This window comes from Pseudonaja textilis, chromosome 3 (assembly GCF_049901715.1).
Source record: "Pseudonaja textilis isolate UNSWEBS1 chromosome 3, rPseTex1.2, whole genome shotgun sequence".
In the NCBI taxonomy this organism is placed as follows: Eukaryota; Metazoa; Chordata; class Lepidosauria; order Squamata; family Elapidae; genus Pseudonaja; species Pseudonaja textilis.
This window is the reverse complement of record NC_141992.1, coordinates 40,798,958-40,818,022: the sequence shown is the minus strand read 5'-3', so window position 1 is coordinate 40,818,022 and position 19,065 is coordinate 40,798,958. Positions and strand designations below refer to the sequence as shown.

At 35.7% G+C, this 19,065-nt stretch overlaps 1 protein-coding gene across 3 annotated transcripts in view; it reads left to right on the top strand.

The window, feature by feature from the left end:
• CAMK1G (calcium/calmodulin dependent protein kinase IG) overlaps positions 1 to 19,065 on the top strand; it is a 43,458-nt gene that overhangs the window by 17,507 nt on the left and 6,886 nt on the right. For all 3 annotated transcript variants that reach the window (XM_026712982.2, XM_087929343.1, XM_087929342.1), the window contains 7 exons: positions 4,771 to 4,899; positions 7,095 to 7,169; positions 10,598 to 10,736; positions 11,730 to 11,853; positions 13,247 to 13,322; positions 15,588 to 15,700; positions 16,326 to 16,404. In XM_026712982.2, coding sequence (XP_026568767.2) covers positions 4,771 to 4,899; positions 7,095 to 7,169; positions 10,598 to 10,736; positions 11,730 to 11,853; positions 13,247 to 13,322; positions 15,588 to 15,700; positions 16,326 to 16,404 — 735 coding nt within the window. The remainder of the gene's footprint in view (positions 1 to 4,770; positions 4,900 to 7,094; positions 7,170 to 10,597; positions 10,737 to 11,729; positions 11,854 to 13,246; positions 13,323 to 15,587; positions 15,701 to 16,325; positions 16,405 to 19,065) is intronic.

Sequence of the window (19,065 nt, the reverse complement as noted above, 5' to 3'; positions counted from 1 at the left end):
AAAGTCAGGCCTGCAGGCTAGATCTGGACTGTGAGGTAGTTGGGTCCGGCATGTGGGGCCATCCTGGTCTACCCATGTTGCTTTGGCTTGGTCTATTCATGTCACTTTGGCCTGGTCTACCCAATGCAGAGAGGAAAGGTTAGGCTAGCAAAACTTCGCCGGTCTACCTAATGAGAAGAAGAAAGCCAGAGAAGCTTCGGCCCAGTCTACCTGGTGCAAAGAGGAAAGACCAGGCCAGCAAAGCTTCAGTCCGGCCTACTTGGTACAAAGAGGGAAGATCAAGCCAATGTAGCTTCAGCCCAGCCTACCCAATTAGGCCAGCATGGCTTCAGCCCAGTCTACTCAATGTGAAAAGGAAACATGCCAGCAGTTTGGGGGTGACATCAAGCTGGCCATGCCCATCTAGTCAGCCACATCCACCCAGTCAGCCATGCCCTCCCCCACCGAGGTCAACCACAGCCCTGATGCATCCCTCAATGAAATTGAGTTTGACACTCCTGGTATATATTATATTAAAATAACACAGACATTTCATACTTTATCTAGAAATGTCCCATATTCTATAGATTTCCTAAGCATTCCATACAATGCCAACTTTTCACACATTGCCAGTAACATTCACAAATCCAGCTACAAAATACTCCCATATAATCAACAGAACTTAATTTAGAACTTCATTAATTTTAGTCTCATTTGAGTCCACTCCAAGCATACATGCAAATGTGGTTCTTGTATGTAAATGAGATGAATAAAGAATATAAGAGAGAAATTCAAAAATCTATTTACAGTCAAGAAAAATAGAAGCAATGACCTCTGTTTTTTAAAGTCTTAGTTACTTAGACTAGTTTACTTCTAGATATTTATGCTTCAAGTGGATATGAACAAGAATCAGGTGAAATAAATATGAAATGAGTTGGAGGAAAGGATAACAAATGGAATAACATCCTGATAAATGTGATTACAGCTTATATGCAGTATCTCTAAGGACTTTGAATAAAGTCTACAAGTGGAACATAGCTTGCTATTAACATAAAATAAATATGCCTTGGAGAAACTGTTGCTTCCCACTCCCCTAGAGAATAGCATGGATACATTTGTAACATTATATAATGTTTATTACCCCCAGTTGAAAAAAACCTGTGATGGATCTTGCTCAGGATTGCTAAACTTTGTCGTCAACCCCCATTGTACTATCTCTGCAGTTCAACTTCTCAGATGTTGAGAATGTATTTTCAGTGACCTGATAAAGTAGACAACTACATTTCAATGAGATCTGTGCACAGTGCAGTCTACGCAAAGCACTGATTCACAACTTAAAAGAGTTACAAATGATCTTTCTGACTCGAATGAAGGATAATTGACCTTCAAATATCCAATTTTCATTGTTTTAGATGGAATAAAAGTATTACTTTTCCACTGTTCTTTGCTCTTCACACATTTGCTGTCCATTATGTGGGCTAATGACTATTCCCTCATTTTGTTTTTTCCTCCAACTACATTTTTAGTCTTCTTCCCTGATTTTCAATCTATTTCTGTTTAGTTCTCCTGATCTTAACAGGCTAATTATATGTATTGACCTGGAACTGATTTCCTAAGGTAGGAAATCTAAAACAAAAAAAATCTAATCTGGATAGTTTAAGTGGCCATTTTCTATTCATTACCTTATGAAAGATTTTGATAAGACATAGCTACTAAAGGTAAAGGTTTCCGTTTACCTTTGTGTCTGTCTGACTCTACTAACTATACAATATATAACAATTTGAAGTTTATAAACCATAGTCACTGGTTCTTAATCCTGGAAATTGTGTTTACATTTAAATCTATAACTGATACTAGACCACCCATGCTCCACTGAGTCGTTGTTTCAGAGATATTTCCTGGCTCGGAAGCTGGCTTGGAACATCAGAAATCTTCCTTCCTTTCTCCCTTGCTTCCTTCATTCCTTCCACCTTCCCTGTTCCTTCCTCACTCCCTCCTCCCCTCCTTTCCTCCTTCCTTTCCTCTGCACTCCCATCCCCTCTCTTCACTCCCATCCCCTCTCTTCCTCCCCTTCATTCTGACCTTATCTTCTTTTCTTTCTTTCCCTCCCTCCACAGTTTGAGAAAGTGCATGGGAATGCATAATAATTGTCCTTTGGCTTGGGCAAAGTGTAGGCAACATGAGTTGTGGGAATGGGAAGTGGCCAGCAGAGGCCAGGAAGGGTGTATGGTGGTTCATTCCTCCCTGTTCCTTTCCTCCCTTCCTTCCCCTTTTTTCTTCTTCCCTTCTCCCAAGTAACTTACCCCCAAGTAAGTGGTTGCTGCTGGATGAAAAAGGGAGAAAAGGATTGCAAGAATGGCTGGGAAACTGTCATATACCATTTGAGATGACATGATCACAGCAACAGCCTCTTTTGTAAACCCATTTTTCATGCCTGGTATTATATTCTTCATTTTGCTTCTGTTTTACATATTGTTTTGCAAAGCAAATGCAGAAAGTACAGACACAATTCTCATATAGGCATCAATGGTACATAAATGTTTTCTTCCATCAATTGTATTTATAGCTAAAAAGCCTAAAAGCAATTTACAAATATAATATAAACCTGGCATTGATAAAACATTTTAATGAATAAAATATTTAATAAATATTACATAATGTTTTCTTTAGTTTCTCTGCTTGCTTCTGAAAACACCAGGTGTCAATTTTGTTTACTGCATAAACTGGGAAGATGTCTCACTATTAAACTGTCAAGCTCATAAATATTTACAATTCTAAATTGGACAGCTTTGTACATTTGATTTATAAATAAACATTCCTTTTAGACTCTAGATTGACAAAAGTTAGAAAGGCTAGACAGAAAATTTTAGGATGTTGTCATGTCATAATAAATGGTAGCCAATAGTTGCCAACTCCTGTGATAAAAGAAAGCATAAGGATCTTGATCATCATACTGTATAAAAGTAAAGGTTTCCCCTGTCCAAAGGTGCTTTTTCAAGAGACACCCTTCTGGTTTTTCTCTGAAGATATTTCGCTTCACATCCAAGAAGCTTCTTCAGCTCTTGGACTGAGAATCCCCAAAGACATTTCCCTTGTCCAGTTGTGACTGGCTCTAAGGGCAGCGCTAAGATTTTCTTAGCTGAGGGTACCAGCATTGTCCGAAAATGTGTCCATGGCCATGACTATACTCAGAAGCACAGAGAACACTCTTACCTTCCTATTGAAGGGTACTTATTCATCTACTTGTATTTGCATACTTTCAAACTGCTAGGTGGGCAGGAACTGGGGCAAGTGAGCACTTGGGCCTCAAATCCAGGCTGTCAACTTTACAGCTGACAAGCTCAGCATCTTTAACCACTGAACTATTGTTCTCCCTTCAACCTGTGCACAGGTTTATAACATAGATGCAATTGTCATTTCAAGTTACAGTTCATTCCAGAGTTGATGAGATGTAGAACAGACCTATTTTAAGTTTTATCCCAGGAAATCCCCATCTAATTTAAAACTTACTGATTTGAGTTAGGTTTTTCTAATTATGAATAATTTTGGATTTTGCTTAATACAGTGAAAACTATTAAAAGTAATAACAATTTTAGCTTAAATTTCATCCCTTTCTTTTTTACCATAGTTTGCTGGGAAATGCTGTAAAAAGCTGGAATACTTTGTTCCTCAACTATCTTTCTTTATATAATTTTGTTCTCTTTACTTTTCACCAGCAAAACAAGATTACCTAATTTGAGAAGCATCCTTTCTATTTATCTGGGATGCGGACTTTTATGGCAGAATGTTGTAAAAAAATTTGTAATGCCTTTTTTATTTTATTTTTCTGACTTGCTTTCTGTTGAAGTCTCTTACTTGGGAGTCTGAACAAATGAACAGAACCATTTCAGGATTTTGTGGAAGTTGTAATTTTGGTTATACAAAATGAAAAGAATTTGCCCCTGTAGGAAGTCAAAGTGTTTCCTGGAATCTTCTGCTTTACTGCTGCAGAGAACAAAATAAGTGACTTTGATAGAAACATGGCAAAACTGTTACCTAGGCAAAGAAGAATTAAACTTTTTCAAGTCCTGGTAAGCAAGGTAATATTCAGAAAAAACTCAGGCAAGTGCCTTCTTCATTCAGTGGGATGTAGGAAGAAGTGATTTAGACGTACAAATAATTTGCAGTTAAAATCTTTCTGTGGATTAATTTCACTATTATATATTAGGGTTTAAAATTACAAAAAATGTTAGGGTTGTAATCTGAATGATGAAAAACAGGTACTATTATATCCAGAAAGCAGAAAAGTCTCTAAATTTATGTAAGATTTTCAGTATTGGTATTGTAGAGATTCCCTTGAGATCTGCTAATCCTGGTGCCAGAATGGAAAAATCACTTAACAATGAATATTACCACTATTGTGCAAAGATATGTAGAATCCTACTTATTCTTCACACATTATAACTTGACAATTAACATAATGATAAGTTATCGTATGTTTTATGTTCTGTTACATAATTGCTAAAATTTAGCTGATGTACCTAACCTTATTTCTATGCCATGGTTTCCTGTCTATATGGCCATTGCATAATAAATAGAACTCAAATCTCACAGGGGATTTATCCAATTAATACTCTCGAATTTGCAGCCAAATCCCTGGATCGAAATAGTAGCACCATCTGTTTCTGAAAGTAGTGTTAATGTATCACTATCTTCTTTGCAGGGTATTTAATGTGGCAGTCTTTATGTCTTAAGAATTAAGTCAACTACTGCAGTACAATGCCCAGTCTTTCATCTTTGTTTTCCTTACAGAGGGGCCTTTTCAGAAGTTTTCCTGGTGAAGCACAGAATCACTGGCAAGCTTTTTGCTTTGAAGTGCATTAAAAAGTCACCAGCCACCCAGGACAGCAACCTGGAGAATGAAATAGCTGTGCTGAAGAAGTAAGTAGAGTTGGGAATGCATGACAGAGTTCAATGTTTCTTTCAAACTTCTTCAAGAAGTCTACAAGTTACTTATTTTAGAAGAATTGGGAGGGCAGTAAACTAAAGATTGTCTCAGCTGACTGAAGGCTTCACAGATGAAACATAAATATTTCTGCTTAAAATCCACTAAAACAGTGCTTTCCAACCTTACCAACTTTAAGATATATGCTAACAAATGAGGGCTACTGGACATGAATGGTAAATAAATAAACTGTGCATTTAGAGTAAACTGTGCATTTAGAGTAGTATTGTATCAGGAACTGTTTTCCAGTTTAGCTATAAAAACACCCATAAAATAGTCATCTCTTTTACTATAGATAGTCCTCACTTAACAACCACTCATTCAGTAACCTTTTGAAGTTATAATAGTGTGGAATAAGTGGAACTTGCTACCAGTTTTTGCATTGTTTACCATTGCCGCCATGTGGCCAAAATTCAGATGTTTGTTGACCAGCTTGCATTTCTGACCATTGTAGAATCCCATAGTCATGTGATCACCATTTGTGACTTCCCCTACCTGCTTTCAATAAGCAAAGATCAATCTGGAAGCCAGCAGGAAGTCACAAGATGCCTTCATAATCACACAAGGTCTTTGTTTAATGACCAATGTCTTCACTTACTATAAAAATGCTATCTTAAGTTGTGGTGGTCATACAGGTCTTTAGTTAATGAATAGAGTTTCCAGTCACAATTAGTGTCTTTAATTGAGGACTCACTCAGGTTTTCAAGGTACATGACTATAGCCTTGGGAAGTCTATAGACATCAACAGTACAGATCCATTAAAAAGACCCTGCACTGAAGCCCAAAGATATTGGCATAGAATAAACAAATGGTTAGAGGAAATAACGGCAGAGCAAATTGAATTAAAACCAGAATTCTTCTTATTGGGGATATTTAATAGACAAATTTCTAAAAAAGTCAAATATTTAATACACCACATTCTTACTGCAGCCAGAATAATCTTTGCACAATGTTGGAAACAAGCAGATATTCCAACAGAGGAAATGTTATTCAGAGGCTGTTATTCAGAACATAACAGCCTGTGCAGAGATGGATAAGTTAACCTTAGCACTTAAGGAAAAAGAAACATCAGAATATTATAGAAGCTGGGAATGCTGGTATGACTGGATAGAACAAAAATAGAAAATATATTAGTAAACAATGGAAAATGCAAAAGAGGTAGTAATTATGTATTCGCAATAAGATGTATTTGTAAATATATCACCAATATTGTAAATATATCACAAATATATAACCAATATCTCCAATATTGATAACAAACAAGGAACCATAGACTGTCGATAGGCAAATTGTTAGTTTTTAATCATTTTCTTTTTTCCTTTTCCTATTTTTTCTGTGTGTTGTGTATGTGGTTGTTTGATATTTTAGTTCTATAATTAATAAAGTTTTTTTTTTTAAAAAAAAGACCCTGCATTGTGGTCTAAAATCATACTATATTTGATCAAGCAAACCACATCCACATCAGAACTCAACCAACATTCCAATTCCAATTCCCTGAGCAAAAGGCAGATCTTCACAACCTTCTGAAAGACCAAGGTTAAGGCTATCAATATTTTAGAGAGGAGGCTATTTTCCAAACAGGCCCATGACAGAGAAAGTATATGTTCTAGAACCCACTTAGTGACATTGCTTCTCTTACAAGACAGACAAAACCATCAAGGATAGGATTCATTTTGTGAATTTTAATTTTATAGTTGGAAATTGTGATTTAGGTAGATCTTCAATCTGATCCTTCAAGTATATTTACATTATTAAGAATAGAGAAGAAAGAAAATGTAAGAATTTATTTTTAGAATAACGTATTTTAAGAAAGCTATACTAGTAAGAAATCTTAAATCTTGCCTCCTTATAATAGTGTATGGAACATAAGAAAAAGTCCAGTCATATTCTCCTAGAAAGAGTACAATTTCTAAACAAGAAAAAAATGAAAAAAAAATGTATGGCTAACCCTAGTGGGGAAAATGGATCTCTTGTTATTAGAAGCTGAAATACATGTTTGTTCCTTAAATGAAAGAACCAGAGTTTAATCTGAATTAAAAACATCTGGCACCAAAGAGGAGTGGATGTTAGCTTGCTTTTTAATGATCTCTTATTCCATCAGATCAACATTGCATTCTGTTTTTGGTTGCAGAATAAAGCATGACAACATAGTAACACTTGAGGACATTTATGAAAGCACAACTCACTATTATTTGGTAATGCAACTGTAAGTATCAACATATAATTATGTAAAAAATAAATGTTGCACAATTTTTCAAGACAAGAGTCAGTAGCTTTTGAGAATCATAGCTGAACACACCTGGGTCACACTAGGTTGTAGAAAGTGGCATTAAACAGTCTGGTAACAATGTGGGAAAGTTTTTGGTTTTTATGGGAGCATTGTAAACATCTCTGTTTTTATGCTTAAAAGAAAAATGGTAGCCGTAGAGATACAGCCCAACCCAGCAGTCTTCATTGTGACATCAATACATTCTCTCTCTGTGTTGTAAGTTTACAATGCAAATATAACATAAATTATGTAAGATAAAGTTGCAAAAAATGTAAAACACTATTCTAACAATTTAAAATAAAGGGTTTCTAATGAATTGGACCACTTTATCTTGTTGATCTGATTATTTTTGCCCTTGATTTCTTAGGTTCTATCATAAACTAACATATAAAAGATCTAAGAAGAATTCTGCTTTCTCTTTTTCTTTCTTAGGATTCTTTTTAATGGCTTTATTTTATTCCTTATTGATCAATTGTTTGTTCTTCCTGCACTTGACTTTAAAGCACCAAAAAATCTCAGACAGTTGAAGATTCTCTCCCCCTCTATCTCTTTCCCAAGTAGTTCAAATTGTTTCTCCAAAATAAATTCATCAAGGGAAATCTTGAAATTTCACAATATATCAAGTTTTTTGCAGTCTAGTTGTAGTCTAACCCTTCTAGCCTTGCAGTAAAGAAACAATATTTTCCTGTTTGGGTGGTTCTAAAACTGGATTGCCCAAAATACGTGAATACAGCCATAAAAGCAGCTTCATTTTTATAGTTTGTTTAGGTATTGTAAAGAATGAAGAAAATATTGTTAATAACAGTATGAAAAATATTTTATATCAAAATTGCATTATTTTATACTGTCTCTGATCCCCTTTTTTATCATTTTCATGACCCACAAGTAACCAAAACTAGAAAATCATGTTGCAAAGATTACTAATATACTTCTTTCCATGATAATTAATGACTGGGCTAAACTAATTAATCTGAGAAAATAATAGCAGACAGACAAAAACTTTACACAGTACAGAGTTTCCCTGGGTATACAGAAGTAGTACCAAAGTCAACACATAGGCACATATCAAAGGGGAACAGATCTACACATTCAGCAATATATATAAGGGCATATTCACACACACATACTAAAAGACTATGCCTATATGTTTCCTATAAATATTCCCCAAGTTTCTGTACCCCAATCTTGTAATCTACTTTCGAGGATTTATGTCTCAAATGAAAAATTTCCTTTTCAAGTAGCATGTCTGCATTTTATTCTGATTTGTTCTTGCACGACCCCAACTTGGATCAGGACTTCAAATACTTATAACAATTTGACAACCCAGCCAAGAGTCTGAGACTAACTTGGCCAGGTGACGCAGCCCGGGTAAGACTTCACCTAGATGGCACCAGACCTTTTTGTCTGGAGGTACTGCTTTCAGACCCTGCCCACTTGGCACTACAGGTAAAGGAAGTTCTGAGCTTTGAACCAAACAACTGCTTGTATGGGAAATAATCAGCAAGTACCTCATTTTTTGTGTGTTTGGGCCCGGGGAGTTGGTGGGAATGTATGTGTATCCCTCTCCATCTCTTTCCTCCCAGTGCAGCTGAATCTTACTTCCAGTGCCATTCCCAGCCGTACCCAACTTCCTACAAGCCCTGTCAAGATTTAGAAGAGAAATAAGAAGAACATGGTATCTAATTTGTAAAAGGGATGGCCAATATTAAGAATTATGCAACATAACATCCATGAGTAGGAGAATTGCTACACAGCAGACAGATGAATCCTGCACAAAAGTAGCATGGATTCACTCACATTCAAAAGTGGAAGGAATTAATGAGAAAATATATAAGTTTTGTATGCTGAACCTTTAAAAGGGAAAATAGGTTTGCTTGTCAGCAATAAACCAGGCTCTGAATTCAAAGCTGAATTGGAAGTAAATTCATCTAATTAAGATATTTCCTGCTAATTATGTCCTAGTAAATTACATCAGGCAAGAAGGAACTTCTTTATATGCCAGATTTAACAAAAACAAATCCTAGGCATTTGGAGACAGGCACAAGCATTGCCTGATCTAAGGCTTAACTGTCTTAACTGTTTGATATGTCTTGTCCTGTATTATAAGCAATCCATTTTTCTTTGCAGATCCAAGTGTGATACAGACCCATAGGGAAGCACTTGCAGTTTATTTCTAACTGAGGCCTCAAGTTGTTTAGTGGTGAAACTGAGAATTAAAATTAAATGTGTTTATTTATGTTTGACTTCATATATAAATTGAGTAGTATTGAGGGGTGGAATTAAAATTTCTTAACAACCGGTTCTGTCGGCATGGCCTAATTTGTGGGTGTGGCTTGGTGGTCACATGACTGGGTGGGTGTGGCTTGCTGACTGGGCATGGCTTGGTGGTCATATGACTGGCTGGGCATGGCTTGTATGTTAATATTGTAAATATTTGTGTAAATATTGAATTTTTTATTTAAAAAAGAGCAACTTTTATTTAAAAAAGAGCAAAACAGGCAAGCAGATTGAGTTGCTCACAGAATCACAGATTCACTTAGAGATCTATCTGCAATCTGCTACCTGAGTCTCTCACATAAAATTGTTTGCAAGCAAACTCATAAAATTAACTCACAACACACCATGTATGTAAATATTTTAAAAAATTATAAAAAAAGAACAACTTTTACCCAAAATCAGGTAAAGCAGGCAGGCATATTGAGTTGCTCACAGAATCACAGATTCACTTAGAGATCTATCTATCTGCAATCTGCTACCTGAGTCTGCACTGAAAAATAGAAGCTTCAATCCTAAGGAAGGTTCAGCTCTACTTTTAGACTAGCTAGAAAGCAAGAAATTCAACGATTTCCTGCTTTCTAGCTAATCTAAATGTCTTGGCACAGCAAAACAGCTGATGGTCAGGGGGGAAGGAAAAATAGCAACTTAGCAGGCAAGTTTGATAGTGCATGTGCCAGGTAAGGAGTGGGTGGGTGGGGAGGGGAGGAGCCAGCCAGTGGTGCAATTTGCCAGTTCTCTGGACTGGGCAGAATAATAACAACCGGTTCTATAGAACCATTCAACCAGGTAGAATGCCACCCCTGGTAGTATTGCTAGCACTGAAGCTTTACAGGAATATTTTTTTCTAACCTGAGAATTAGAAGTGACCCAGCAACAGGTCCTACTTCTATAGTTTAGCATCTAGGTTTATAATCCCATTCATATGACGAATAAAGCATGTAAGAGGTACAAAATTTCCCAGTGTTACCAGTAAATTAACTTATTTGACACTGTATATAAATTAACACAGGAAACAGATCATAGAAAAGTTAAACCAATAAGATTCTCTCTACATCAGCATGTAATCCAAACTGAATTTTCTTGCACAGAGTGTCTGGAGGAGAATTATTTGACCGTATTTTAGAACGGGGTGTTTACACTGAAAAGGATGCTAGTATTGTAATTCAACAAGTCCTGGAAGCAGTGCATTATCTTCATGAAAATGGGATAGTTCATCGAGATCTAAAGGTATTTTTTTTAATGATATCTATTTAGATATCACTGTATTTTACCTATAAGTCATGCAAGTATCCATGAATTTGCAGTGGGTTTTTTAAATCACACCTGCCTCCTAATATGCAGATACACACACACGTGCACACACACACACACACATATATATACACATGGCTCCCTCTCTCTGGAACACTATTCCCCCAGAGATTAGAATGGCCCCCTCTCTAATACTCTTCCGGAAGTCACTGAAGACCTGGTTATGCCAGGAGACCAGAGTGGGATGGAGCCCATCAAATGGTTCATGTGATGTGCTGTTGTCGGGGTGTGGGGGATGGGAGTTGGGGGGTGATTTTTTTTATTTCAGATTTTTTTCTATTGTGCTTTATTAATTTATTTGATTCTTTTTGTTAGTTTTTGTTTTTTTGTTTTGTTTTTAAATATGGTTTTAAATTCTGTAAGCTGCCTCAAGTCACCATGGGTGAATCAGTGGCAATATTCTATTCCCTAACTTTAGATCAACTATATGCACAAAAATTTAAATTGCATACTCTGGTCTTGGAATATCTAGATTCCTTACAGCAATCTTCTGTTTTTAGTCTAGAAAAAAAATTAATTTAGAAAAATTTAGTCAAACATTTTTCGATTGTTCAGTGACTTTTGCCATTTTATGACCTTTCTTGCCACAATTATCAAGTGAATTAGAGTTAGTAACATAGTTGTTAAGTGAATCTGGATTCTACATTGACTTTGTGAGAAGGTCACCAAACGTAATCACATGATCCTGGAACACCACAACTGTCATGAATATATGTCAGGTACCAAGCATCCAAATTTTGATCCCATGACCATGGGAATGCTGCAACTGTCATACATGCAGAAAATGGCCATAAATCACCTTTTTTTCAGTGCCATTATAATTTTGAACAGTCACTAAACTAATGGTTGTAAGTTGAGGACCACCTGTATTGAATATCAGATAATTAATTTTCACCTTCTTATCCATAGCCCGAAAATTTACTCTACCTAACTCCAGAAGAGGACTCCAAAATTATGATAACAGATTTTGGTTTGTCTAAAATGGAACAGAATGGCATCATGTCTACAGCATGTGGAACCCCAGGATATGTTGGTAAATAAGAAAATGGAAATAACTTTTAAATTGTAATTTTATTTTATTAAAAATTACAATTCGCAACAATGAAAACTAAAGCAAACTAAAAAAATAAAAGAATAAAAAGAAAAAATAGAAAGTGCATTAAAAAAGAGAAAAAAATAGAAAATGTGTAATCTCAGTGTCTTTTGGACACTGGGATTACACACTAATGGCACTGAATGTGTTTTAAGCAAGACAACTATTTACTCATCTCCTATAACTTTTAAATGTATTGGAGATTGTTGCTTTGCAGTCTCCTTGTCAGGAACAGCTCTCTGGAGCACTTGTGGGCTATCTCAAGTTTTCTCCTCATTGTATGCAACTGTATATGCAAATTTAATTCTCTATGTGTCAGAGTACGCACAGTGTGACTAGATGAGACAACCCAGGAGCAATTGCAGTACACAGAGGTTTGTAGTTTAAATAGTGGTTTATATCTACAAAGACTATATACATACAAGTACTAGCCAGAGGTCAAAAAATTGATCAGCAATCAGCTATAGCATGGAAGCACACACACATGCACACAGAGATACACCCTAATATGGCCTCTCTTATAACACAGCCTCTTAAAGTGGTATCAGCCAAATAACCCTGTGACTCATTACTCATCATTGCACCATCATTACAGCATTACAACATTACAGCATTACAGCAGCTGGTCAGCTATTAAATCATTTAATCAAGATCAAGTATATCTGCTTTTGTAGGGATAAAACCACTACATGTAAATCCAAGCCTGTTTCCTCCTGGGTTGTTTAACCTAGTCACATTGTGCACTCTTTGACACTATGTGATTGGGACAGATTATGAAAGAAACACTTATATTCCTCTTTCTATATAATTGTAGGTGTAAGGTCTGCTGCAAGCATAGTAACTAATGCTTACAACCTAAACACAAGTGATCTGAAAACTATCATTTCATTTAGACAATATTTGAAAGAACTATTGAAACCCATTGATTAAATTCTGCTTTATATAAAGATGTATAAATTGCAGTCTTTATCCATAGAATCAAAGCTATGCTATGGAGTACTAATTAAAACAAAATTTTATCAGACCTATAAGAGATATGAAGACTATATACTTTGTGGGGCTATGTCAATATATTACAATTTCAACAAATATCACATTGCCCTACATTCCGCAGCTATCTGTGATATATACAGTATGTATGTATCTTATGTTATACTCCTCAGCCTTCCAGAATAAATAATGTGTGTCATTGTTTATGTCAAGCATGCTATTTTTCTTTGCTGTACGCTGCTACACTGAAATAATTCTTGAGATAATATAGATTTGGTTAATTTTTCAAAGATTGGTTGGTCATATCACCAGTAACTTGGGTTTTGTCATTTGTTCACTGCAGCTCCAGAAGTGTTACAACAAAAGCCATACAGTAAAGCTGTGGATTGCTGGTCAATTGGAGTTATTACCTACATCCTGTAAGATAATCTGTGAATTACAACAAAGTTGATAATGTCCCTGAAAAGTCTTAGGTAGTCCTTAGAAAAGATATATTAACAGCATGCTAAACCCAAATAAAAAGTAGAAAGAAAGCATTAACACATAGTGGCCTATTAAGAGTCAAAAGAAAACAATAATTATTATTCACTGTATTTTAGTATCTTCTATTTGGTTGCATATTTTTGTAACAAGTTTTATAAAGTTTATGATTTCTTAGAAGTGATAGGAGGGGTTATAAACACCTTTTCCACTGCCATTGGCTCACTAGTTATAGCCATTTCTGGATTGGGTCTAGACAGAGCAATCCATGTGCTGGTAACCTCAAGACTAAATTATTATAAACTTATTAGGTCTATTCTTAAATCTGTGCCTGCTGCAAAATGTTGATTACTAAATATTGAGACCAACAGTGGTTGTTTCTATATCAAGCCACAATCTACTATATTTTTTTTTATAAAGTTTAGAATCTAATCTTCTGCCTTATGCAATGTCTTGGAACCAATTTGGTGTTGATACTACAATCTGAGAGAAGGTATTCTTGGCATATGTATTATAGCAATGAATTCCTCATCCTACCTCCAATTCCTCAAGTTCATTTAACCTTGCAAATATTCAATACAAACTGAAGACCTCTTCAGATCTTTGGTTAATACTGTGGTGCTTGGTTTGTCATATTTGTCATATTTTTTTCTGGTAGTTTCACCCTACCATGATTTTTTAAAAACTGGTTTGAAATATAGGAATTTTGTAGGGTTTCCTTCTATGAAAAAGTTTTATTATAAAATGCTCTTCACTATAAACTACATAGTTGAATTTGTTTATACTCTATTTCCAATTCATTTTTTCCTTTCTAGCATTTTTCCACAAGTGTAGGGTCTGTTTTTTTCTGGCTCAAACAAGTGTTGATCCATTAGTAATGACTGGAACTGAATAACTAGCTTGGTCGCTGAACCTGACATTATGGGTTGAGAGAAGGGGCTGGCCCAAACTCTCCCAAGCTTGCTTTCATGCCTAAGGCTGGATTAGAACTCAGGGTCTCCTGGTTTCTAGCCTGATATTTTAATCACTAGATAAAACTTGCTCTTCCACTTATAATCCAATGTATTATAACTATTTATAGATGGATGGGGATGGTGTGGAGAGAGAGACAGACAAACAGACAGACAAACAGACAGACAAATCTCTCCTTGGCCTATTTATTTTTTGTTTTGTTTATGTCTGCATTGTGACAGCACTCAAATAACCTTGACAGCGAATTATGCAATCTAAGTATCTGTCAGCAGTCAATACATCAGGAACATGCACTGATGCCTATCATAAACTTTGTTAATTTGATGAACTAATCAAGTTAACTGATTACAGCAATTACACCAAGATGAAATTTGAAGGCTGGGAAGGTTCAAAAACTGTGGTTTCCTGGATCTATTTTTCCCCCTTTTGAAGATGGGAACCACATTAGCTCCTTTCCACTCCTCTGGTAGTGTTCTATTGCTTCAGGATTTTTGAAAGATATGGTTCAATATTTCTGAGATCATGTCTGCCAGCTCCTTCAGAACTCTGCTGCCCATTGCTTCTTTACCATCTGGGATTTCTTTCTTTCTTTCTTTCTTTCTTTCTTTCTTTCTTTCTTTCTTTCTTTCTTTCTTTCTTTCTTTCTTTCCTTCCTTCCTTCCTTCCTTCCTTCCTTCCTTCCTTCCTTCTTTCTTTCTTTCTTTCTTTCTTTCTTTCTTTCTTTCTTTCTTTCTTTCTTTCTTTCTTTCTCCCTTCCTTCCTTCTTTCCTTTCACAACAATGTCAACTTTCCCTGACTGAGAGGTTTTATGCACATCCTTGACTAAACTCCCATCAATTCTGCCTAGATGAGAATAATCCAATAAAACTTGAAGGCTTTAGTTTGAAGATATCTGTTCCAAGGATATATTCTATAATGAACACTGAATCTGACTTAATATTAAGATGCCATCTCTACAGGCTTTATACATGTTATTCAAAAGCCTATGTTCTTTCTTCTCTGGAGCATAATTATGCTTGGATAGAAACTTGTCTTTTCCATTGGCAACTGACATCCAATATGGAACCTCTCCTCCTTTTTTATAATATCAGACTATAGCTATAATGAGCTATGTATAGTTCACAATTACCCGATATTAAATATCTATCTACTGATCAATCTTTTTGAATTTGTATAGAAAAGGAATATAAATGTCTTTTGTTTTTTCCTCTCTCTTTTCCAATTTAATTTAGCCTGTGTGGATACCCTCCTTTCTATGAAGAAACAGAGTCCAAATTGTTTGAGAAAATCAGAGAAGGATACTTCGAATTTGACTCTCCATTTTGGGATGATATCTCTGAATCAGGTATTTTTTTTAAAAAAATATCTGCTAGCATTGTGTCTACAGATGAGTATATACAGTAATTACACAGCTATTGAGTAGTCAAGTGGTTTTTTAAAAGTATGTATTCAATGATTTGGGGAAACTACTCTGATTCCTGGAACTGCTGTGCCATGTTTTTGATAGATGTGTGCGTGTGTGGCTGCGCAGGGGACAAAAGCTGTTGCAAGCATGTGCTGTGTTCTGTGATGCTGTGTCCCATTGAAGCATTTGAAGGTGCAGGTGTTCTTTCAGAACCTGCAGCACAATTAATCATGTTGATTATTATCAGACGCCTCCTTGTTTCTAATAGATTTTGCTTAAAAAATAAAATAATTGAAAATAAATTGATAAGATGAATTTTAAGTACACCCTCTTTTTAGAAGAAACAGTTTGGCAAAGAAGGTTTTAAGCATGTATGTGCAAGGGGAACCTTTACCTTATTATTATATGGTACTCACTGTAATCTTTTTATATTGGCTAGAGGTGCATGTCATCAGTTTGATCCCTAATACTCAAACCTAATGCTCTGGCAGATTGGTTTTGGCTTTTGGCTTTTGTGCTAAAGCCTCTTTCTCTGTTTCCTTCTTTTTTCATTCCTTTTAAACAGCCAAAGATTTCATTTCTCATTTACTCGAGAAGGATCCAAATAAGAGATTTACCTGTGACAAAGCCCTCAGGCATCCCTGGTGAGATGGATAATGTTATTGCATTTTTTTAAAGTGCAATTCTGTGATACAGTGAGAATTTTTTTAATTATATTCATGTGGAATTAGCAGTGTATCATAAAAATAATTTTTGATGATTTTTTTTTCAATTAACTAATATGGATGTCAATGTGCATAGGAAGCTATTATATTACTTAGACTTTAGGTGTCTTAGACTTCAAAAGATCTTCAACAAACTTAGAGAGAGCTTGAGAAAGATTCCATGGATGAAAACCTTAAAGGAGAAAAGAAGCTTGGGAAACTCTGAAAAATGTGATTATAAAAGCCAGTCCATCACAACCATGTGAAAAGAAAAATAAGAAATCCAACCATAAACCAGCATGATTGCATCAAGAACTTTCTGATAAACTGAAATACAAAAAGGACAAAGCTAAGGCTTAGAATGAATTAAGGCTTGCAACAATTAATAATGTTTTGTCAACATGTAAAAAATAAGAAAAAAATCAAGGAAATATTGGAATATTTCCACTAATGGAAATATTAATGGAATATAGTGGAATAATTCCACTAATGGGAGAACATGGTAAAGAAGCGATGGGCAGCAGGGAGAAAGCAGAGTTACATAATTGATTTTTAGCAACTGGCTTTACCAGAGGGAAAAAATAGCCTATCCTACCAGAAGCAGAACCATAAAAGACAGACTGGGAATTCAAATTAAATTAGGCAAGAAAATGGTAAGACAACACCTGTTCTTCCCAGACTAGTTCAAATCACCAGGACCAGATGGATTACACCTCAGAGTTCTGAAGGAGCTGGCAGACATGATCTCAGAAATATTGAACCATATCTTTCAAAAATCCTGAAGCAATGGAGAACTACCAGAGGAGTGGAAAGGAGCTAATGTGGTTCCCATCTTCAAAAAGGGGAAAAATAGATCCAGGAAACCACAGACCAATCAGCCTGACATCTATACCAGGGAAGATTCTGGGAAAGATAATCAAGCAACAGATCTGTGAACACCTAGAAGAAAGCAAAGTCATAATGAGAAATCAACATGGGTTTCTCAAAAAGAGATCATGCCAAACAAATATTACTGCATCATTTGACAAAATAACTAAATTAGTAGAACAGCAAAATGCCATGGACAAAGTATACTTGAATTTCAATAAGGCATTTGACAAAGTAAATCATAACCTATGTATTGGTAAGTTAGAAAAATGTGGGATAAACAGCATCACTACTAGATGGATGTATAATAGGCTGACAAACTGCACTCAATGTGTAATTCTCAATAGAACTACACTTACATGGAGGGAAGTATGCAGTGGCATATCCTAAGGTTCTGTCTTAGCAACAGTACTCTTCAAAATCCTCACAAATGATTTAGATGAGAGAATAAAAAAGGAATTCATCAAATTGCAGACAACACCAAGCTGGCAGAAATAGCCAACACCCCAGAAAACACACTCAAGATGTAAATGGATCTTGACAGACTTGAACATTGGGTTCTAGCTAACAAAATGAAATTCAATGGCAAAAAAAGTAAGGTTTTACACTTAAGCAAGAAAAACCAATTACAGAGGTATAGAATATCTGGCTCAACAGCAGTAACTGCAAGAGGGATCTAGAAATTCTAGTGAACAATCACTTAAATATGAGACAGCAGTGTGCTGCAGCCACCAAAAAAACCCAATGCAGTCCTAGACTGCATTAACAGAGGGATAAAATCAAGATCACATGAAGTGTTAATATCCCTTTATAATGCCTTGGTAAGAGTTCATTTGGAATATTGCATCCAGTTTTGATCATCATGATATAAAAAAATGTTGAGGCTTTAGAAAGTGTGCAAGATTATTATTAGGGGGCTGGAGGCTAAAACATATGATGAACGGTTGCAGGAATTGGGTATTTCTAATCTAGTGAAATGAAGGACTAGGGATGACATGATAGCAGTGTTCTAATATTTGAGGGACTGACAGAAAGACTCTAGGGTCAACCTATTCTCCAAATAGGTTGCAGGACAAATAGCAGGACAAGAAGCAATGGATGGAAACTTAACAAGGACAGAATCAACCTAAAACTAAAGAGAAATTTCCTGACAGTGAGAACAATTAACCAGTGAAATGGCTTGTCTCTACAAGTTGTGAATGCTCCATTACTAGAGATTTTTAAGAAGTGATTGGACAGCAATTTGTTGAAAAGGTATAGGATCTCCTGATTGAGCAGGGGATTGGACTAGAAGACTTCCAAGGTCCTTTACAATTCTCTTATTCTGTTATATTCCTTTACTGAAATTACATGCAAGAGATGACATGGCACTAAGTGATGATTCCCTACTCAATACTCATTGTGGTCAGCCATAATAGTTCACTTAATTAATGTATACATTTTATAGATAGTAAATAGAACTTCCGGCTGTTATGATAGATAGACCTTCTCAGTCTTAACAAGATGAATAATATGATATACTGTATATACCTCGCATCTGGCATAGTAACTGTCCTTGGAACAGTGCAAAGCTTCGGAGAGGTGGTCACTTTAGCAATGCTTTGAATGATGCAGTTTTATAAAATAGAACAGTCTTCTGTAATAACAAAATATCCACTTATTTTACATTGCCTTATTCTTGAACTTTCCCTACTTCCTAATAGTGCATGCAAAAATCTCTACTGATTCCTGGAA